The following is a 22,993-nucleotide window of genomic DNA, read 5'->3' on the forward strand; positions in this document are numbered from 1 at the left end:
GAGTGGGTGTGGGAGTGGGTGTGGGAGTTGGTGTGGGAGTGGGTGTTGGAGTGGGTGTGGGAGTGGGTGTGGGAGTGGGTGTGGGAGTGGGTGTTGGAATGGGTGTTGGAGTGGATGTGGGAGTGGATGTGGGAGTGGGTGTGGGAGTGGGTGTGGGTGTGGGTGTGGGAGTGGGTGTTGGAGTGGGTGTGGGAGTGGGTGTGGGAGTGGGTGTGGGAGTGGGTGTGGGAGTGGGTGTGGGTGTGGGTGTGGGAGTGGGTGTGGGAGCGGGTGCGGGAGCGGGTGCGGGAGTGGGTGTTGGAGTGGGTGTGGGAGTGGGTGTGGGAGTGGGTGTGGGAGTGGGAGTGGGTGTGTGAGTGGGTGTGGGAGTGGGTGTGGGAGTGGGAGTGGGTGTGGGAGTGGGTGTGTGAGTGGGTGTGGGAGTGGGTGTGGGAGTGGGTGTGGGTGTGGGAGTGGGTGTGGGAGTGGGTGTTGCAGTGGGTGTGGGAGTGGGTGTGGGAGTGGGTGTGGGAGTGGGTGTGGGAGTGGGAGTGGGTGTGGGAGTGGGTGTGTGAGTGGGTGTGGGAGTGGGTGTGGGAGTGGGTGTGGGAGTGGGTGTGGAGTGGTGTGAGTGGGTGTGGGAGTGGGTGTGGGTGGGAGTGGGTGTGGGAGTGGGTGTGTGAGTGGGTGTGGGAGTGGGTGTTGCAGTGGGTGTGGGAGTGGGTGTAGGAGTGGGTGTGGGAGTGGGTGTGTGAGTGGGTGTGGGAGTGGGTGTGGGAGTGGGTGTGGGAGTGGGTGTTGGAGTGGGGGCGGGAGTGGGTGTGGGAGTGGGTGTGGGAGTGGGTGTGGGAGTGGGTGTGGTAGTGGGTGTGGGAGTGGGTGTGGGAGTGGGTGTTGGAGTGGGTGTGGGAGTGGGTGTGGGAGTGGGTGTGGGAGTGGGTGTGGGAGTGGGTGTGGGAGTGGGTGTGGGAGTGGGTGTGGGAGTGGGTGTGGGAGTGGGTGTGGGAGTGGATGTGGGAGTGGGTGTGGGAGTGGGTGCGGGAGTGGGTGTGGGAGTGGGTGTTGGAGTGGGTGTGGGAGTGGGTGTGGGAATGGGTGTGGGAGTGGGTGTGGGAGTGGGTGTTGGAGTGGGTGTGGGAGTGGGTGTGGGAGTGGGTGTTGGAGTGGGTGTTGGAGTGGGTGTGGGAGTGGGTGTGGGAGTGGGTGTGGGAGTGGGTGTTGGAGTGGGTGTTGGAGTGGGTGTGTGAGTGGGTGTGGGAGTGGGTGTGGGAGTGGGTGTGGGAGTGGGTGCGGGAGTGGGTGCGGGAGTGGGTGTGGGAGTGGGTGTGGGAGTGAGTGTGGGAGTGGGTGCGGGAGTGGGTGTTGGAGTGGGTGTGGGAGTGGGTGTGGGAGTGGGTGCGGGAGTGGGGGCGGGAGTGGGTGTGGGAGTGGGTGTGTGAGTGAGTGTGGGAGTGGGTGTGGGAGTGGGTGTGGGAGTGGGTGGGGGAGTGGGTTTGGGAGTGGTTGTGGGAGTCGGTGTGGGAGTGGGTGCGGGAGTGGGTGCGGGAGTGGGTGCGGGAGTGGGTGCGGGAGTGGGTGTGGGAGTGGGTGGGGGAGTGGGTGTGGGAGTGGGTGTGGGAGTGGGTGGGGGAGTGGGTGGGGGAGTGGGTGGGGGAGTGGGTGCGGGAGTGGGTGTGGGAGTGGGTGTGGGGGTGGGTGTGGGAGTGGATGTGGGAATGGGTGTGGGAGTGGGTGTGGGAGTGGGTTTGGGAGTGGGTGTGTGAGTGGGTGTGGGAGTGGGCGCGGGCAGGTGCGCAGCCGATTGCCACCTGCGATCGGCTGGGATCTGCCATTTTTCCTGGGCAAGCCAATTAAGGCCCGCCCAGCGTGACACACGCCCGGAAGTGCCGAGCGCTCCCTGTGCAGGCCTTGTGGGTGGGGTCCCTGACTGAGGGCTCTTTTGCCCACGGAGCTGTTTCAGGGAGCTTAGTTTAAGTTTAAAAACTTTTAATAAAGGGAAAAAAATTATTTAGGTCATGTTCTCTCATGTGAAACTGTCACATGAGCTGGGACATGTCTATGAATTTTATCTTAAAATTTTTCAAACCTTTAAAAATCTTTGTGAAAACTCAACCCGCCCGTGGATGAGGTTCCAGGAAAAATGCGAAGGCCGCTTGGGCTCTTCTCCTGCACCCCCCCCCACCGCCCACATTGTGGTTGGGAGGGCAGCTCAGTTTATTGTTTTAATCAATAGTTAACTGGCCTTAACAGGCCTTCGACTGTTCAGAGGGTGTGCAGCCGACTCGGGTGCGGGCCCACCAAACTGAAAATCTGAATGACGCGGGGTGACGCCGGGACTTACGCCCGATGTCACCACCTGTCGTTTTACACCTCGGTGAGCGGGCCCTATCCCCGCTCACTGAGCAGAAGATTCTGCCCCAGGCTTTGGGCAAGAGATGCCGGGAGCTCTTTTCCGCAGCAGGTGGTCACGATCTGGAACTCACTGCCCACGAGGGTGGTGTAAACAGAGACGATCAAGGGTTTCAAAAGGAAATTGGATGGGGCACTTGAGGCAAATAAACTTGCAGGGCCACAGGGAATCGAGCGGGGGAATGGGACTGACTGCGGCCAGAGATCTGGCGTGGACCTAAGGGGCCAAATGGCCTCCTTCTGTTCCATTGTGACTCTATCATGCTTTACTGGAGGGGGAGCTTTGAGATGTTACAAACACCACCAGTCCCAGCCTAAGGGAGGCTGAAGCAGAGCAGTTCATGGCTGTTGTCACCTACACAGCTATAGACAATACCAACCTCACCCTGCTCTGAGGCTGCAGTTCTGGCTGTGGCAAGTGACAGATTTCAGCCGGCAACTCCTTGGTGAGGCAAAACCACTTGGTGAGTCTCTCACACACACTGTTCCTCGCTGAGGTCGGGGGTGAGAGAATGGCCCCCTGAGCACCTTGGGCTCCTGCTGACAGCCCTTTTCCCACTCCACCCGTTCCAGCCTCTTTGTGTTCCTCTGTGTCACTTTTCCTCATTCTCCCTCCAGGATTCTCCCTGTACTGCTGCAGGCCAAGGGAGACGCAAATTACTGCACCCAGGTCTTGGGTAAGTGGGCTGTGCAGAATCCTTGAAGTCTTTGAGCACCTGCCACTCCAGTCAAGGCTGAGTTAGATAGATTTAAGGAGTCAAGGGTGGGTGGGTGGGGGTGAGGGGGAGGTATGGGTGCAGGCAGGACAGTGGAGTTAAGGCCACAGTCAGTTAAGCCATGATCTTAGTGAATTGTAGAGTAGGCTCGAGGGGCTGAATGGCCTACTCCTTCTCCTATTTCTTTCTCTCTGTGTTTTTCTGTGCATTCAGTTTCCCATAGGTTCTAGTGGAAGCATGTTTTGCAAACTCTCCTGAATCAACACACTCCAAGGGAACAGGACCAGGGGCCTGGGACATAAGCATTATCCTCATGAGACTTTGCAGATCGATGCTCAGCTGAAGAATGTTGTTATTTCCCCTTGGGTCTATTGCCCCTGATTTGAAGAAAATGACCTTGGGTTGGTCACATGGGTCAGCCAGTCACATCATGATGCTTTTTACAACACAGCACAGGACAAACACAACACCAGCACAGCATCAGCACAGCATCAGCATAACACAACACCAGCACAACACCAGCACAGCATCAGCACAGCACAACACCAGCACAGCATCAGCATAACACAACACCAGCACAACACCAGCACAGCATCAGCATAACACAACACCAGCACAGCATCAGAATAACACAACACCAGCACAACACCAGCACAGCACAAACACAACACAAGCACACCAGCACAGCATCAGCATAGCACAACACCAGCACAGCATCAGCATAACACAACACCAGCACAACACCAGCACAGCATCAGCATAGCACAACACCAGCACAGCATCAGCATAACACAACACCAGCACAACACCAGCACAGCATCAGCATAACACAACACCAGCACAACACCAGCACAGCATCAGCATAACACACCAGCACAACACCAGCACAACACAAGCACAGCATCAACACTGCATCAGCACAACACCAGCACAGCATCAGCATAGCACAACACCAGCACAACACCAGCACAGCATCAGCATAGCACAACACCAGAACAGCATCAGCACAACACAAGCACAACACAACACCAGCACAACATCAGCACAGCACAACACCAGCACAGCACCAGCACAGCACAACACAAGCACAACACAAACACAGCACCAGCACAACACAGCACAACACCAGCACAGCACAACACAGCACAGCACAAACAACACCAGCACAGCACCAGCACAGCACAACACAGCACAGCACAAACACAACACAAGCACAACACCAGCACAGCATCAGGACAGCACAACACCAGCACAAGCACAACACAACCACAACACCAGCATAGCATCAGCACAGCATCAGCACAGCGCAAATACAACACCAGCACAGCACCAGCACAGCACCAGCACAGCATCAGCACAAACACAACACCAGCACAGCATCAGGACAGCACAACACCAGTACAAGCACAACACACACACAACACCAGCACAGCATCAGCACAGCATCAGCACAGCACAAACACAACACCAGCACAGCACAGCACAAACACAACGCCAGCACAACACCAGCACAGCATCAGCACAGCACAAACACAACACCAGCGCAAACACAATGCCAGCACAACACCAGCACAGCATCAGCACAGCACACACATAACACAACACAACACCAGCACAAGCACAACACAAACACAACACCAGCACAGCATCAGCACAGCATCATCACGGCACAAACACAACACCAGCACAGCACAGCACAGCACAAACACAACGCCAGCACAACACCAGCACAGCATCAGCACGGCACAAACACACCAGCGCAGCACAGCACAGCATCAGCACAGCACAAACACAACACCAGCACAGCACAAACACAAAACCAGCACAACACCAGCACAGCATCAGCACAGCACAACACAAGCACAAACACAAACACATGCACAACGCCAACAGAGCCACAAGCGCAACACAGTGTAGCACAAACACTAGCACAAGACAAGCATAGCCACAAGCACAGGCATGCTGGCTTACTGAGCTCATTGGGTGGGATTTTCCCACCCTGCTAGCAGTGGGCATCATCGTGGGTGGGATGAGGAAATTCGGAGTGCCATCTCCAAACTTCCTAGCCCTGCCCACGATGATGCCTTCCGATGTCGGGGCTGGAAAATCCCGACCATTGTATGTAGCAGGCCAAGGGAAAAGGTTGTTAGTATGGGGGCAGACCCCTAATAAAAATATATATTTTCTCTGCTAGTCCTTTTCAGGCCTGTTCTGGCCTCTCACACATCCCTGATTTTCATCACTTCACCACTGGGGGCCATGCCTTCAGCTGCCTGGGCCCTGAGCTCTGGAACTCCCTCCTTAAACAGCTCCACCTCTCTGTTAATTTATATTAATTGCATGCAAATGCTGTGTATTAACTGGTATTTTACTTGTGCTGGTATAAAAAGGAACAGAAGTGGCTGTTTCTTAACTTGTTCCTAGTTTTGTTAATTTAGTTTAATTGGTTTAATCAAAAGATTATAAAAAGGAACAGGCTGAAACTGTGGTTGTTGGGTAAGTTGGGGGGGTGGGGGGTGATTGTTTGTAATGTGTATCTCTGTAAATAAATGCATGTAAACATTGGCTCCAGTTCTACCCTTCCCCAATTGGCTTTTTAATTACAAAATGAAAGCACAATACTGCAGATGTGGGAAATCTGAAATAAAAACAGAAAATGCTGGAAAAACCATTTTTTTTTGTTTTTATTATGGCTTTTTAATACTTTACTTCTCTCTCCCCCTTTAAACCCTACCTGTCTGATCAGGCTTTTGGTCACCTATTCCTTGCGTATCTCCTTATGTGACTCAGCGCCTAATTTTGTTTGATATTTGCTTTGGGGCATTTTACTGTGTTAGGGCTGCTATGTAAATGCAAGTTGTTTACTTCCGCAAGCGCCGGTGATTGCAGGAGGACTGGGCATTAGGAGTCCGTGGGCGGAATTTTCCAGGCCTGCTGGTGGTGGGCGTGATTGGCGGCACGCGTGGAAAATATGGCGGGACCCACTTCATGACGGAGTGAAGGTCGTGACTGGGGGTGGGGGTGGGTGATGTGGGGACAACTGATGCCTGGCCCCAGAGGCGACTGTTGTGGGGTGGGGGGGGGGCAGCCTCCCAGCCTCGGAGGCAACTGTTGTCAGTCGGGGGGAGGTCAAGTGCTGCCCTGGCGCTGTATCCCGCACACAGGTTGCGGGGGCAGGGTAAGCGAGGGAAGTGGCCAAGCATTCGGGACACCTGTATAAACTGACCATTCCTCGGCAACTGAGACGGATCAGACGCAGCCACAGTGATGTGATTGGGGTCAGGCTCCTAGCCTGTCCACCCCATCAAGCAACACGGAGGCACTAAAGGGCCACCAAGCGCTCCATACCTTACCCCCCTCCCCCCAGCACAGACTTTGAGTCCGCCCCCATTTTATTGGACCGCGGAGCATGGGACTGCACACGTTGTACAATCTCCTCGTCAATGCTGGTTGTGTAGCGGTCACTGCTGGAGGTGCTCACAGTCCCTTGCAATCTCAGCATCCTGGTTTGGGACCTGTCACTCCCATGTCACAGGTTAACGGGGCAGTCATGCAGCACACTCATTTCTGGCCATCTGAGGGGTGACCGGCACTCTCCCGGAAGCATTGAGGGGCAGTCACACAGGACCAGGAAAGGTGTTAAGTACAGCCATGATAGCCACGTCTCCCTCTCTCTTTCATGCTGCAGGAGGACCACATCAGGATCATGGATCCTGGTGACCTAGCTGTATGTCTGGTGACCTACAGAGACTGTAGAAGACGGAGGAGGGAGCGACCGAGGCTCTTGGCTGCGCAAAGGCAGGAGCAGCAGCCTCATGAAGAAGGGGAAGCAGGGTCTCCAGCACACGCAGTCCAGGAGTGACAGTGAGCTGTGGCTGGTCGGTGCCTAGCGATACCCAGGGTCTATAGACACCGCCTGCCATTCCTGCAGCTGACTGAGAACCAGTGTCGCCGATGACTGCACATGTCTAGGGACCTGGTGGCTCACATCTGCCACTTACTGCAGGACTTGGCGCCAAGGGGACATTGAGGGCATCCACTGTCAGTGGCTGTGAAAGTGACCATGGCACTCAATTTCTATCCCAGTGGCTCCTTTCAGGGCTCCACAGGTGACCTCTGTGGGATTTCACAAGCTGCCACCCACCAACGAATCCATGAGATCACAGATGCCATCTTCTCCATGGCAACAACCTTGTGTATTTCATCCAGAATAGCCAGGATGCAAGGGCCATTGGATTCTCCCAGATCTCGGGATTCCCACAGGTGCAGGGTGTGATTGGCTGCACTCACGTGGCGCTCAGGTCTCCATCGCTGTACACTGTGGACTTCATCAACCACAAGGGCTTCCACTCACTGAACATGCAGCTGGTCTGTGACCATCAGAAACACATCCTGCAGGTGTGTGCACGGTTTCCAGGGAGTGTGCATGATGCCTACATCCTGAGTCGATCACAGATCCCTGGAATCTTCCAGAGTCCACAGAGGCTACAGGGATGGCTCCTCGGGGACAAGGGCCACCCACAGAGTCTGTGGCTGGTGACACCCGTGCAGCAGCCTCAGACTGCAGCAGAGCGACACTATAATGAGGCTTATGCTGCAGCTCACAACTTGGTGGAGCAGACCATCGGGATGCTGAAGATGCGATTCCGGTGCCTGGACCGGTCTGGTGGAGCCCTGCAATACAGTCCACAGAGGGTGTCATGCATCATCATTGTCTGCTGTGCCCTTTACAACCTGGCACTGCAACTGGGAAAGGAGCTGACTGAGAAGGAGATGGAGGAGCTGGAGGTCTCCTTGGATGAGGAGGGCGCAGGCGGGGATGAAGATGAGGGGGTGCTCAGTGGCGACGATGACAAGAATGAGGCTCTTGCAATGGCTAGACGAGGCAGGCTTGCTCGAGAGGCCATCATAGCTGCCAGATTTGTGGAGAATGATGACGACATGCAGTGAGGTGTCCCCATGGATTCTCACATTGCATTTGTGAATGTTTGACTCCAGTCTGGCTTATCAGAGCGCCAATACCCTCTGTGAGAATGCTGCTGTCATGGAGATGCAGTGGAGGCCCGAATGGTCACTCGATTGCAGGAGGATGATGATAACCTGCAGCGAGGACACTCCATAGATCTTCACATAGCCTCTGAGAATGTCTGACTCCTGTCTGGCTGAGGGCAGCTCGCTTGCGTTCCATGATCAGGGCCAAGTCAGAGACGCAGCCATGAAAGTTTAGACACATCTGATCCTGTGTCTGCCTTCAGCACCTCAGCCCTTCAGGAGCTGGTGCACAGCATCACTGGTCGCGGATGCTGGTGTGATGGGGGCCAGCCCCACCTTAAAGGTGCTGAGAGCACACAGAGAGAATGATGGAACACTGTAACACCTGCCCACTACATTCTGGCAGCAATGACCAGCACTGCTGAGGTGCAGGCATCAGCAATGTGTCCAGGGAGTGTGAGGCTGGACCATCACTTTGGTCTGAAGGCTGCACTGAGCACAGGGAAGAGGCCCTGGACTGAGACACCTGCCTTTATCTTGTGCAGAAAGGTTTCACATCTGAGTGACACGAACACTGCTCATCAGAACAAGGAGCCATAGGCAGGGAAACATTCTTAGGAGTTTATTGACAATAGTGAACATTTTGTACAAGTGATTAACACCCGTGGTCAGGCTGTGCAGCTACTTTTATCTAACTTTCCTAACCCTGCCACTACGTCTTGGTGCTCCCCGGACATCCACAGCAGAGGTAGAGGCAGCCTGCTGACTGCTACACCCTGTCTGTGATGACCTTGGCAGATGTCCTCTGGAGGGCCGAGACTTGGAGAGCCCCGATCTGCTTTCAGGGTCCTGCTGTGTGGCAGTGGCACCCTCCTTGGCCTGTGAAGCTGGAGCTGCGGAGGTCACAAGGAGTGAGGATTCGGATGGGCCAGACTCTCCCAGAGTCACCTGGGTGGATGGCCCCGGAGCGTGCACCTGCTGACCCTCCTCCCAAGGGTGCCCAAGAGCCTCTTGCTGACTCTGGGAGCGGAAGGGGTAGCTAAAGTGAGATTGAGTTGCCTAGCACCCCTCTCATGTGCACACTGTTGGAGGCCAAATATGGCATCAGCAATGGATTTCAGTCTGAGCAGCAGTGCTGGAATGACATCCTGGACCTGGGTCTCTATGGCAGCCACCATCCTGCCAGTGTTGACGTTTGCACGTTGCAATGCCGGCACTATCAGCTCAGCCTGAAGACAGATGGACTCCTCCATTGTGCCTTGCAATCTGAGGAATTGCAGCGGACATCCCTTCCTGATGTTCCCGAGCTTGCCTCTGCCGCTCCAGCAACTGAGGTATGACCGGGTGCAGAGGCTCCCCATCTGACTCGGACTCAACAACGTTCTGGCTTCCAGCAGTCCTCCGAGTGCCGGGGACCTAGGAAGTCCCTGCCTCCACCTTCTGTGGGTCAGAAAGTGCGATGTGCTCACCAGATTGTGATCCCAAGGCTACTCTAAAGCTAGGTCCCACCAAGCTGTGTGTCTCTGCACTGGTGGAGGGTGTGGGTGAGGCTGTGATGGGACTTCAGGGAGGGGGCCTTCAGATTCCTCTTCAGAGGTTTCTTCAGAGCTTGATTGGAGGCCCTGGGTCGTGGACTCTGTCGGCTGTTTCCCAGATGTGCCTGTGAAAGCAAGGGGAGATAATTAGTGCATGGCAGTGGCCTGTGAAAGAGGACACATCACTCACAGCATGGTTGTCTGATGGATGTTGCACTGCTGGATCCTCACTTGGTAGAGCAGCGCCAACCTCACCGTCAGCACAGGACCGGTCCTGGTCATCGCCGGCCAGCTGGATGGCTCTGTTTTCAACTTCTGTCAGGACTTTGATCTCTGGCATCCCTCCACCTGTCTGCAACCTTTCCCTCCTGTTGTGAGCCAGTTTGTCCTGCATGGATAGAGATGGGGAGGTTGTGTCAGGACACCTGCCGGGTCAGATGCTAAGGATACCTAGCCTGTGTGGGTGGTGAGTGGTCCCATGGATGGGGTGAGGACAATGAAGGTGTGTGTGAGACAGTGAATGGTGATGTCCCTTGAACTGGCAGTGAGTGAGGGCCCTCTGGGTGTGTGATGGGTTTGTGAGTGTGTGAGTTGGGAGTGATTAAAAGAATGACTCACCCTGGCAGAACGGAGAAGATCATTCATCCTCTTGCAGCACTGGATGGCTGTCCACCTCTGCAGGGCATTTGTACTGACCACCACTGCCCCTGCCTCCCAAGCCAGTTTGGTGATTTTGCTGCCCATTCTGCAGCCAAAGTGGGGGTACAGCACATCTCGGTGGCCCCCACAGCATCCGGCAGTCGCTCAAGGGACCCATTGTTGAAGCGCGGTGGGGGGGCTGCAGTCTTTTTGCCTTTGCTGGCCATGTCTCCTGGGCAGCAGTGGTGAGCTGGTGGCGATGAGCGCTTTGCTGGCAGCTGCCTTTTAAAGATGGCGGTCGGAGTGATGCAACAGCGGGGTGATGGCGAGTGGGCCAATGAGAGCACACTCACCATGGAAACGATGTGTTTCGCGGGAGTGAATAAATAATGAGGTGGTCTCGAGACGATACAGTGTGAAAACCCGCCATTTTCGTCAGCGGTCAGGACTCCATTTTACCTGCCCGCTACCGCACTTAGTGCAAATCTGGGAAAATTCCGCCCGATAGCACCAGTGCAAGGTAAAACCATCTTGACTGTGGGGAGGTTTGGAGGGGGCGAAGTTTCTAAGTATCAGTTCCCAATTTAAACAATTGCAAACGTACGAGCTTAGCTTAAGGTCATAAACAGGTTGCATTTCACTGTTGAATGTGGACTATAAAATTCTGTCCAAGGTCATTGCCAATCGGGTCAAATCCGCTCTGGAACTGGTGATCCACCCTGACCAGACCTGCACTGTGCCGGGCAGGAAGATCTCTGACAGCCTCGTGCTGCTCAGGGATACAATTGCCTATGTACAGGACAGGGGTGTGGATACCTGCCTCATCAGCCTGGATCAGGAGAAGGCCTTTGACAGAATATCGCACACCTACATGGTGGATGTGCTCTCCAAAATGGGGTTTGGGGAGGGAATTCGCAATTGGATCCAACTGCTCTACACTAACATCAGTAGCACAGTCTCAATCAATGGGTGGGAATCAGATAGCTTTCCTATTAAATCTGGAGTCAGGCAGGGCTGCCCTCTCTCGCCTGTTCTTTTCGTGTGTTGCATAGAACCCTTTGCTGAGTCCATCAGGAAGGATCCGGGCATAAGAGGAGTGACGATCCCAGGTAGTGGAGGCACTCAGATCAAAGTCTCCCTGTACATGGACGATGTCGCCATCTTCTGCTCTGATCCACTGTCGGTGCGCAGACTGATCCACATCTGCGACCAGTTCGAACTGGCCTCGGGAGCCAAGGTAAATCGTGGGAAGAGCGAGGCCATGTTCTTTGAGAACTGGGCTGATCGATCCTTTGTCCCCTTCACTGTCAGGGCTGATGGCCTGAAGGTGCTGGGAATATGGTTCGGAGGGACCAGGGCATGCGTTAGAAACTGGAAGGAGCGAGTGTCTATGGTGAAAAGGAAACTGGGCATGTGGGAGCGACGCTCCCTCTCCATTGCGGGTAAGAACCTGGTCATCAGGTGTGAGGCACTCTCGCTGTTGCTGTACGTGGCGCAGGTCTGGCCCATTCCACACTCCTGTGTGGTGGCGATCACCCGAGCCATCTTCCGCTTTATCTGGAGGTCGAAAATGGATCGTGTCCGCAGGGACACAATGTACAAGCCTCTAGATAAAGGGGGAAAAAACGTGCCCAACATCGCCCTCATACTGATGGCCACCTTTGTGTGCGGCTGCATCAAGCGGTGCGTAGACCCTCACTATGCAAACACCAAGTGTCACTACATGCTGAGGTTCTACCTGTCCCCGGTGTTGCGAAGGATGGGTCTGGCCACGGAGCCGCAGAACGCTCCAAGTAGTTGGACTGTGCCGTACCACCTGTCCCTCGTGGGAAAATTTATGCAGGGAAACACCTTCGACCACAAGTCCGTCAGGCAGCGGTCGGCACGTAACATCTTAAAGGCCCTGAGGGAAAAGGAGAGGGTGGATCCTGTGGGATGGTTCCCTGAGCAGACTGACAAAGTAATTTGGCAGAATGCCTCATCACCAGAACTTTCCAACAAACACCAAGATGTAGCTTGGCTGGTGGTGAGAAAGGCCCTCCCTGTAAGATCCTTCCTACATGCCAGGAGTCTCACCCCCTCTGCACGTTGCCCTTGAGGTGGCTGTGGTGGGGAAGAGACCGTTGTTCACCTCCTTGTAGATTGTGTCTTTACAAAGAAGGTCTGGAGAGGGATGCAGTGGTTGCTGTCGAGGTTCATCCCGAGCAGTTCTGTGACAGAGGACTCTGTGCTCTACGGGCTGTTCCCAGGGACACACACCGAGACAAACATCAACTGCAGCTGGAGGATCATCAACTCGGTGAAAGACGCTCTTTGGTCTGTCCGAAACTTGTTGGTTTTCCAGCGCAAAGAGTTGTCCCCGACCGAATGTAGCAGACTAGCACTTTCCAAGGTCCAGGACTACGTGCTGAGGGACACAGTTAAGCTTGGGGCAGCCGCCGCAAAGGCGCAATGGGGAAGGGTCGCTGTCTAAGACCTTTCTGCCACAGTGCACTGGGGGGCTGGGAACTGTAAAGAGCCCCTCAGTCTGTACAGATTAAAATGTATGTCTGCCAATGATTGAAATATTCATTGTTTTTTCTGATACACCTTGTGTTTTCAGTTTGTAAAAGTTGAACCTTTGTATTTTTGTAATGGTGATTTAAAAAGTTTCGAAATGTTTTTGAAGTTTTATGAATAAAGTATATTTTTGCAAAAAAAAAGTTTGCAAAAGGAGTCTCACCCCCTCGGCACGTTGCCCTCGAGGTGTCTGTGGTGGTGGAGAAGAGACCGTTGTTCACCTCCTTGTGGATTGTGCCTTTGCAAAGAAGGTCTGGAGAGAGATGCAGTGGTTTCTGTCGAGGTTCATCCCGAGCAGTTCTGTGACACAGGACTCTGTGCTCTACGGGCTGTTCCCAGGGACACACACCGAGACAAACATCAACTGCAGCTGGAGGATCATCAACTCGGTGAAAGACGCTCTTTGGTCTGCCCGTAACTTGTTGGTCTTCCAGCGCAAAGAGTTGTCCCCGACCGAGTGTTGCAGATTGGCACATTCCAAAGTCCAGGACTACGTGCTGAGGGACGCACTAAAGCTTAGGGCAGCTGCTGCAAAGGCGCAATGGGGAAGGGTCGCTGCCTAAGACCTTTCTGCCACAGTGCACTGGGGGGCTGGGAACTGTAAAGAGCCCCTCAGGCTGTACAGATTAAAATGTATGTCTGCTATTGATTGTAATATTCATTGTTTGTACTGATACACCTTGTGATTCATGTTGTAAAAGTTGAACCTGATTGTATTTTTGTGATGGTGATTTTGAAATGGTTTGAAATGTTGTTGAAGATTTATGAATAAAGTATATTTTTGCAAAAAAAAAGTTTGCAAAAGTGCTGCCTACCTCAATACCGGATTATAATTATCAAGTATTAAACACAATAAGCTGACGGAGGAAGTGTAAAGCCTTTTCTCACAGGTAGGATTACACAAGCAATTCATGCAAACATAGTTCCTTTCTATACAATGTGATCTTAAAAAGACATAAAGCCCTCATCCCTTGTGATGTTAAGGAGTCTGCACACTTTTGTATTTAATCTGCCCCGTTAACCATCTCATCCAAGAAAAGCCAGCACCCTCCTTTCAGGCTGTGCATTCTAGATCATTTTGACCTGCGCCATTAAACAAAAATTCTCCTCACCGCCAAGTCTTTTCCCAATAGCTTTAAATCCAAGCCCTCTGGCTTTTCTGCCTCTGAAATCCATTTCTTTTTATTTATTCTACCAAACCTTCTCATCATTTAGAAGCCATCAATATGAAATTGTCTCCAAGAAATCCAATAGGGAATTCAGGAGAAACTTCTTAACCCAATGAGTTGGGAAGAATATGGATGCACCCACAGGGAATTGATGGAGCAAATAGTATAAATGTATTTGAGGGGAAACTTAACAAGCATATGAGGGAGAGGCGAATAGAGGGTTATGATGATAGATATGGCCGAGAAAAAAGTAGGAGGAGGCTCGAGTGGAGCATAAACACTGGTATGGACTGGTTGGACTGACTGGCCTCTTTCTGTGCCATATATCCTATATAATTTTGAACACCTCAATTAAATCTCCCCTTAACTACCTCTGCTCCAAGGAGAATAATCCCGGCTTCCCAGTCTTTTTCTTCAATTCATTCATGAAATGTGAACATCATTGGCTGGGCCAGCTTTTATTGCCCATCCCTAACTGCCCTCGAGGAAGAGGTGGTGAGCCATCTGGTGTAGTTACTCCCACAGCGTTGTTAGGGAGGAAATTCCAGGTTTTTGACAGAGCAACAGTGAAGGAACGGCGATATAGTTACACGTCAGGATATCGTGCTGTTTGGAAGGGTGTGGTGCTCCCATGTGTCTGCTGCCCTTGTCCTACTAAATGGTAGAGGTTGCAAGTTTGGAAGGTTCTGTTGAAGGAGGCTTGACAAGTTGCTGCAGTGCATCTTGTAGATGGTACACACTGCTGCTACTGTATGCCAGTGGTGGATGGAGTGAATGTTTAAGGTGGTGGATGGGGTGCTGATGAAGCAGGTTGCTTTGTCTTGAGTGACATTGAGCTTCCTCAATGTTGTTGGAGCTGCACTCACCCAGGCAAGCAGAGAGCATTCCATCACACTCCTGACTTGTGCCTTGTGGGAAGGCTTTGGGGAGTTTCTCCATGTAGCCAACAATAGTTTATCCCTAGTTCCATTCTAGTACATCTTCTCTGCACCCTTCCCAAGATCTTAACATCCTTTCTAAAGTGCACTGCCCAGAATTGGGCACAAGCCAGTGATTTATTAGGACTTAGGGCTGGATTTTATGGGGCATCGCGGTCCCCACCCAAAACTCACAATCCCGATCGCTGCCCCACAGCAATTTAACATTGGGAGTTACTTGCTTCAAGGTGAGACTTGCGCCCCCTATCTCTGGAGGAAGTCTACCTTAGAGTGCTGCCAGCCAATCGGTTTGGCCGGCAGCTCTGTAGTCCTAGTGGCGCCAGCCTGGAGTGTGGCCAGTGCTGGGACTACACACAGTCCCACCATGCTGAGGAGCCCAGGTAAGTGTGGGGCAAGGATCTCAGTCGGTGGTGTTGGGGGTGGGGGGGGGGCTCAAGCAGCCAGGAAGGAGGTTAAGGAGAGGTAGGATGACCTTGGCTGGGGTGGTGGTGGTGGTGGGGGGGTGTTGAGTGGGTGGGCTGGTGCCTTTAATGGGCCCAGTGGCCTGCAAAGGATGTCCCCCTTCTCACCCAACAACAGCCCATGAGCTAAAGCTACCAGGCTTCCCGGATGGTGTGGGCCTCCCCTTGGCCACTTAAGGACCTCACTATGCCCAAGGGTGAATGTGATACTTGATGCCTCCCCTCTGTCCTGTAAAATTTCATTCAGGTGGGGGGCAGGAAGGTGGGAAGGCCACCCACTGGACTTTACTTGGCCTCCTGCCTTTAAGCCCCCTGGTGGGGGAACATGAAATCCGCCCCTTTGTGTCAGCTACAGCTGAGTGGGTAGGTAACCTGCCTCAGAGTCAAGAAGTTATGGGTTCAAGTCCAACTGAAGAGGCTTGAGCACAAAAATCCAGTGTGGTGCTGAGGGAGTGCTGCACTGTTGGAGGTGCCTTCTTTCCTGAGGCCCTGTCTACTCTCTCAGGTGGATGTAAAAGTTCCCAGGGTACTATTGTCAAGAAGAGCAGGGAAGTTTGCCTGGTGTCCTGGCCAATATTTATCCCTCAATTAACATCACTAAAAACAGATCGTCATTATCTCATTGCTGTTATTTTTGGGAACTTACAGTGTGCAAATCACAGCACAACAGTGGCTGTACATGAGAAGTATTTCATTGACTGTAAAGCGCTTTGGGACTTTAACCCTTCCCCTGAAATGGGTAGGATGAGCAAGGCGGGAAGTTAACATATTGGAAACAGCTAATTTATTGAACTCAAATTCCACCATCTGCCATGGGAGGATTTGAATCTAGGTCCCCAGAGCATTACCCTCAGTTTCTGGATTACTAGTCCAGTGACAATATCACTATGCCATCGGAGGGAAGAACATGGGTGGCTGGCTAGGAGTGCACTGGAACAGTCAAGTCTGGAGGGAACAAAGGCATGGATGAGGGTTTCAGCAGCAGAAGAGCTGTGGCAAGGCGGAGACAGGTGATGTCACTGAGGTGGGAATAGGTCGTCTTAGTGATGGTGCGGATACGTGCTTCAATTATAGCGCTGGTGTTATGAACAGACCGGCTCAGCCTTGGACAGTTGCCAGAGAGAGAATTGGAATTGGCGGCAAGGGAGCAGATTTTGCGGCTGGAGCTGACAACAACGGATTCAGTCTTTCAAAATTTAATTGGAGGAAATTTCTGTTCGCCCAGTGCTGGATGTCTGATAAGCTGCCTGACAATTTAGAGAGCCACACCGATTGAACTGTTTCTCTTCTTATTTCCAATTTCCAGTATCTGCAGTGCATTGCTTTTACTTTCTAATATTTGCAGCACTGGCTTGGAAGATGAGAATAAACTGTGGCAAAATTCTATTTCTCCTCAGCTGTCTATGTTCCAATACAGTTGTTAAGTGAGGTGTTTAACCATTAGCTGTAAAGTCAAATTTGCCATGCTTCTGGTAACTGGTCAGTGTTGCATTTTACTGGGTATTTAGTTCAATAGGAAGCCAGAGCAGATCGATCTACCACTATTCATTAGACGTCATATCAATTAATGAACAGCGGGGAAATCTCTGAGTGCTAGTTCATCCCTGAAGCCTGGCTGTCATGGTTCCATTTTGTAGACATCTCTGCTGTGCAATCTAACCACAGGAACAGCTTGTATTCATATAAAAATCTTTAAAGCAGGAAAATCTCCCAAGGCAGGACAGTTCCAATGCTCTCGTTCCCTCTGTTTACTCACCCATTCGAGCTGCTGCTCGTATGCCATCTCGCACAAAGTTCTGTTAACCCATTCACCCCGACCCCCACTGGCTCCCAGTTCGGCAACTTGAATTCCTATCCATGTTTTCCAATCACTCTGTGGCCTAATTGGCCCTCACTATCTCTGTAATCTCCACTAGCTCCTCCGATATCTTTGCACTCCTGTGATTCTGACCTCTTGCCCATCTGATTTTCCATCGCTCCATCATTCATGACCATGCCTTTAGCTGTGTGGGTCCTAATGTCTGCAATTCCCTCTCTAAATCTCACTGTCTTTCGACTCCTTCCAGATGCTCCTTAAAACCTGCCTCCTCGACCAAGGACTTGGTCACCCGCCCTAATATCTAATTTTGTGGCTCAGTGCCAAATATTCTTTGCTAATGCTCCTTGTGAAGCACCTTGGGATGTTTGACTATGTTAAAGGCGCTATATAAATCCAAGCAGTTGTTCTGGTAAAATCAGACATTAAAAATTTATACCACGCCAAAGGAGATATTAGGAGAGCAACTAAAACATAGGTTTATGGAGGATCTTAAAATAAGAGAGAAAATTGGAGAGGCAGAAAAGTTTAAGGAGTGAATTTCAGAGCTTATGGCTGAGGGCTGAAGACACAACTGCTAATAACTGGGTGACGGAAGTGAGGTGATACAAAATCTAAAAAATATCTTTTCTTATGCTTTTGTTCTCTCCTTGTCCTTTCACCTTTGACTGCTACCATCTCTGGTCAGACTATTTTAGTTAGAAGGCTGAATTTCCGATAGGAGGACGAGGCAAACTGATGGGTGACTCATGTCCCCTTGAGCTTACATCTTGGGCCCTGCTGTAAGTCCTGGAGTCAGCCTCGTTATAATAGCTTCAGATGCCAGAAATCCCTTAGTTGGGAGCTCGCCTTGCAGGACAGACTGGGTTTAAAAGGCCTACTTTAAGGAACAGGCATCGTCTTAGTTATTTTTACTGCAGCCAGGCTGGAAGGAGATGTGAAGGAGGTTTGGATGGGGATACAGATGTACACAGATTGACATATAGGAGAATTAGAAGTGCTGTTGCCGGAGGTCAAGAAGAGGAGGGGGATTCTTTATTTCTGTATGAGGTGCTGCAGGGTTCAAGGAGAGCTTGTGTGGAGGAATAGAAGGTGACAATCCAGGCAATCAGTGCCAACTAAACCAAATCATGCCGTACAGAAAGAAGTTGAACGATGTTACCAGATCAGGTAAGGTAAGAGACACCTTCTAAGAGAGCACTGTGGTTATGCATATCTTTCATTTATAATGACCACTGTCTGCGGACTGATTTTATACTCACAGTTGACATCCCAACTGCGCCAATCCCCCTCTCCACCCCCAGCACAGCGACCACGCAATGCCTCTGCTGATGTACCTGCAGCTCACTGGTAACATACGAATGAGACTGGCCGACCAAGTTAAGTTGCTGTCAGCCTTGCTGCCTCTTTAAGGTGTGTACAACCTCAGCTGCATCCAGATCAGTCTTCACTGATCCAATTTCTAAGCCAGAATCTCTTTTAATCATCGAATCATTCCGCACAGAAGGCAACCATTTGGTCCATCTTGCTGGTGCTGGCTTTTTGAAAGAGCTATCCAATTAGTCCCATTCCCTTTTCTCTTTGCCCATAGTCATGCAAATTCCTCCGCCTCAAGTTTATATTCTATTCCATTTCGAAAGTTACTATTGAATCCGCTTTCGCCAACCTGGGAGGCAGTGTATTCCTGATTGTGCACAAAGATTAAAGGCCCAGATCTTCCGTTTCACAGGGCTTGTACTCCGGAGGCATCCCGGAAGATGTGCGGGGCACCCCCCACACAAGGACCGCATGGAAGTTGCCTGGGAAGTTTCAACTTCCACTAGGCAATTATTCTGCTCCTGGAACCCTCTGAAACTCTGATGTAAAGTCGGAGGCTCCTGATGATTCCGACTCTCCGAGCAGAATTAGTGCCCAGGAAAAGGTTAGATGGATTAAAACCATTTCTAACTCATAGGTAACTATGGTACTGACACTCACCGACCTCACCACTGGCCCCTCCCCGCCTCACCCCTCCCCCAACTATCCCCACCCACCCCCACCCCACCCGACCACGTCCCATTCCCCCTGACTAGCAGACTACCTACCGGACCCAGCTCCTGACCACTCCACTAGCCCCCTGACAACCTCCTCCCCAACTCCCTGACCACCCAACACCCCCAACTCCCTCGACCACCTGACTACGCGCCCCACCCCTGACTATCCCCCGGCCATCCGACTCCTGCCCCCACCCACCCTGATGACCCGACTCCCCGCCGCCAGTCCCCTGACCACCCAACCACCACCCCCGCCCCGACCCATCCTACCCAGTTACCGTACACACTTAGCTCCCCTCCTGTCAAAGTGACTGGGACCTTTAAACTTATTGGTTTATGGCAGCTAGAGCTGTAAAAGAGGGCACATGGTTTCAGTTCTCCCTATGCTGTTGCCCTGCACTGAAGGACTCCAAGGAGCAGCTGCATTGGATGTTTCTCACTCGGCCCAGGATGGAGGTCAGAGTGAGAAATGTGCAGCTCCAGGCCGAGGTAAGTAAAAAGGAGCAGAGTGGCAATCCAGTGATGATTGCCACTGCACAGAAGGTTCTTTTCAGTTCCTCACCGCCACCCCCATTTCTTGCCAATTATCCTACATCTATGTCCCCAGTTTACGAACCCTCTTGCCAATGGGAATAGTTTGTTTGTCTACTGTATCAAAAGCCCTCATCATTTTGAATGATTGGTGGTGCCCTGTAGTACAGGGCTTAGCCCTTCATATTGCCTTCCCAAAGATAAATAAGCACATTGCCGCCACACACTCACAGTTGAACATCGAGGAACACTCGCTTGTCCTCTCCGACATGAATTCTCCAGATGCAGTCTTCTCCTTCATCATACGGTTCAGGCCAGTTTGGAGAGAGAATAACTCCCGCTGGGCTGGACAGCTCCCCACCACAGACCGCTAAAACGAAGCAGAGGAGAGTGAAACAACGATATGAGGGACGCACATCCACTCAGTGATTGTTGACAGGGTTCTGGTGCTTTTCCCCTTGAGGGGGAATCTAGAACTGAGGACAAACATCATATTCGGGGGGGCGGGGGGGGGGCAGGGGGAGAGAGGAAGGGGGGAGGTCTCCCATTTAAGACTGAGATGAGGAGGAATTTCGTCTCCCTGAGAGTCATTAATCTTTGCAATTCTCTACCCCAGAGGACAATGGAGGCTGGGTCAGTGAATATATTCAAGGTGAGGTGGACATATTTTTGATTTACAAGGGAGTTAAGAGTTAAGGAGTGGGGGTAGGGGAATGGGGGGGGGCGTTGGCTGCAGGGGAGGGAGGGGGGATGTCGGGGTTGGGGGGTGTTGTTGGTGAAGGAAGAAAGTAGAGTTAAGGCCACAATCAGATCAGCCATGATCTTACTGAATAATGGAGCAGTCTCGAGGGGCTGAATGGCCTACTCCTGCTCCTATTTCTTACATTCTTAGCCCCTACTGGGGGACAGGAGGTGGACAACTTTGTCCAAATCGCAGGTGTTCCTTACGTTACAACACTTCAGAAATATTTAAACCTGCGTCCTCTGGTAACCAACCCAGCTGCCGGTAGAAACAGTTTCTCTTTATCTGATGAAAGGACTTTGAACCTGAAAAGTTAACTCTGTCTGTCTCTCCACAGATGCTGCCTCACCTGCTGGGTGCTTCCTGTTTTCATTTCAGAAATACTTACTCTAACTGGCCAAGTAGCTCGTTGGAACGTCCTAAGGTCAAGAAAGGTCATTATTTTAATGCAAATTTGTTCAGTTGCCCTTTAACCTGATTAAAAAGTTGAGCACTGTTGTTACTACTTGGTGCTGAGGCAGAGATTTGGACGTGCCATGAAAGGTGAATCTTTAACCAACAGCACTAACACAGATGAACTGGCCATTCCTTCATTAGAGTTTGTAAGACTTGCCTGTGTGTAAAGTGGCTGCTACATTTGCCTACTTGTTATGATTGCGGTAGAGACCAGTAACGTGTTTAGGTTTTTTAAGAATCCGAAAACCCAGATATTTACTAAAAGAACGAAGCCACAAGGTGCATGGTTTAAAACAAAAGAATTTTACCATACCAAAATAAAAGAACATAAATACTAATAACTACACTCTATCTTAAATAGCCACTTCATTATCTTTAAAAGTATAATGAACACATTTACTTATAACCGAAACCAAATTTCTTAACTCAGACTTTCTTCTACACCCATTTGACTTACATCCCCAATAACTCAAGTCAGATACTTATCAGGAGTGGGAAGATTAACCTCTTGGTCTGAGTATTGTTTCAAAGATTCACGTAAGGATTGAGATTTCTTGGATCTTCCACTTATTTTTGGCAAAACTGTCCCTTCAAATCTGCTCCATCCCGTTCCACGGTTTCAACACAGGCTTCGCTAGTATCTTAAGCATAGACCCCTCCAGACAGAACTCTTCTGGTTTTAATATTCTTTAACTTTGGAGTCTTGCATCTAATACTCTCTCTCTCTCTTTTCTGGCTATCCCAGAAGTTCAACTCACAAATAATGTGTCCCCACACACACCTTGGGATACTCCCAGTAGTTCCCTCATCCTGCAGCCTCTCCTCTTGCCTGAGGCCACTTCTCCCACTTCCCGAAGCTAGACCCAGCCCTGCAGCCATTGAAAAGCCACCCCCACCTCACGTGGGTCTGGTAGGTAGAGACCTGTTCCTGAGCACCCCCTAAAAGTTAGGTGGCGCTGACTGCGAAGCCTGGCGCTGATAAACGTGAGGACTGCCCGAAACAAGGTGGGCAAACAACCCTTGAAGTCCTGAGTAAGGTGCAGGTTGCCAGGTGCACGTCGCTTATGTGCAGCTGTGAAATGCTGGTGTACCCGGATGATCCAGCGTGGGAGGATGATTCTGATGAGCAGGGCTTATAATGAAATGCTAAAGTACTGAAATTAGGTTCCTGACGTGCAGAGCGAATGATCGCAAACTGGTTTCATGATGGCATGAAACTGATTTTTGGCCTTCTTGCCATGTTGTCTGTTCACACCCGCGGCCAATGGGGCCAGACAATTCACAGAACCACACAGTGTAGAAGAGGCCCTTCAGCCCATCGAGTCTGCACCGACACATGGGAAACACCTGACCTACCTACCTAATCCCATTTACCAGCACATGGCCCATAGCCTTGAATGTTATGACGTGCCAAGTGCTCATGCAGGTGCTTTTTAAAGGGTGTGAGGCAACCCGCCTCCACCACCCTCCCAGGCAGTGCATTCCAGACCGTCACCACCCTCTAGGTAAAAAAGTTTTTCCTCACATCCCCCCTAAACCTCCTGCCCCTCACCTCGAACTTGTGTCCCCTTGTGACTGACCCTTCAACTAAGGGGAACAGCTGCTCCCTATCCACCCTATCCATGCTCCTCATGATCTTGTACACCTCGATCAGCTCGCCCCTCTGTTCCAGCGAAAACAACCCAAGTCTATCCATCCTCCCTTCATAACTTAAATGTTTCATCCCAGGCAACATCCTGGTGAATCTCCGCTGCACCCCTTCCAGTGCAATCACATCCTTCCTATAATGTGGCGACCAGAACTGCACACAATACTCCAGCTGTGGCCTCACCAAGGTTCTATACAACTCCAACATGACCTCCCTACTTTTGTAATCTATGCCTCGATTGATAAAAGCAAGTGTCCCAAATGCCTTTTTCAACACCCTATTAACATGCCCCATTCACCTTCAGAGATCTATGGACACACACGCCAAGGTCCCTTTGTTCCTCAGAACTTCCTAGTGTCATGCCGTTCAT

The 22,993-nt window shown here is 51.5% G+C and overlaps 1 protein-coding gene across 1 annotated transcript in view; it reads right to left on the reverse strand.

The window, feature by feature from the left end:
- LOC121285705 (seizure 6-like protein) overlaps positions 1 to 22,993 on the reverse strand; it is a 247,482-nt gene that overhangs the window by 154,288 nt on the left and 70,201 nt on the right. Inside the window, exon 9 of the mRNA XM_041202396.1 lies at positions 20,009 to 20,147. Coding sequence (XP_041058330.1) covers positions 20,009 to 20,147 — 139 coding nt within the window. The remainder of the gene's footprint in view (positions 1 to 20,008; positions 20,148 to 22,993) is intronic.

This window comes from Carcharodon carcharias, chromosome 13, assembly GCF_017639515.1.
Source record: "Carcharodon carcharias isolate sCarCar2 chromosome 13, sCarCar2.pri, whole genome shotgun sequence".
NCBI classification, from domain to species: domain Eukaryota; kingdom Metazoa; phylum Chordata; class Chondrichthyes; order Lamniformes; family Lamnidae; genus Carcharodon; species Carcharodon carcharias.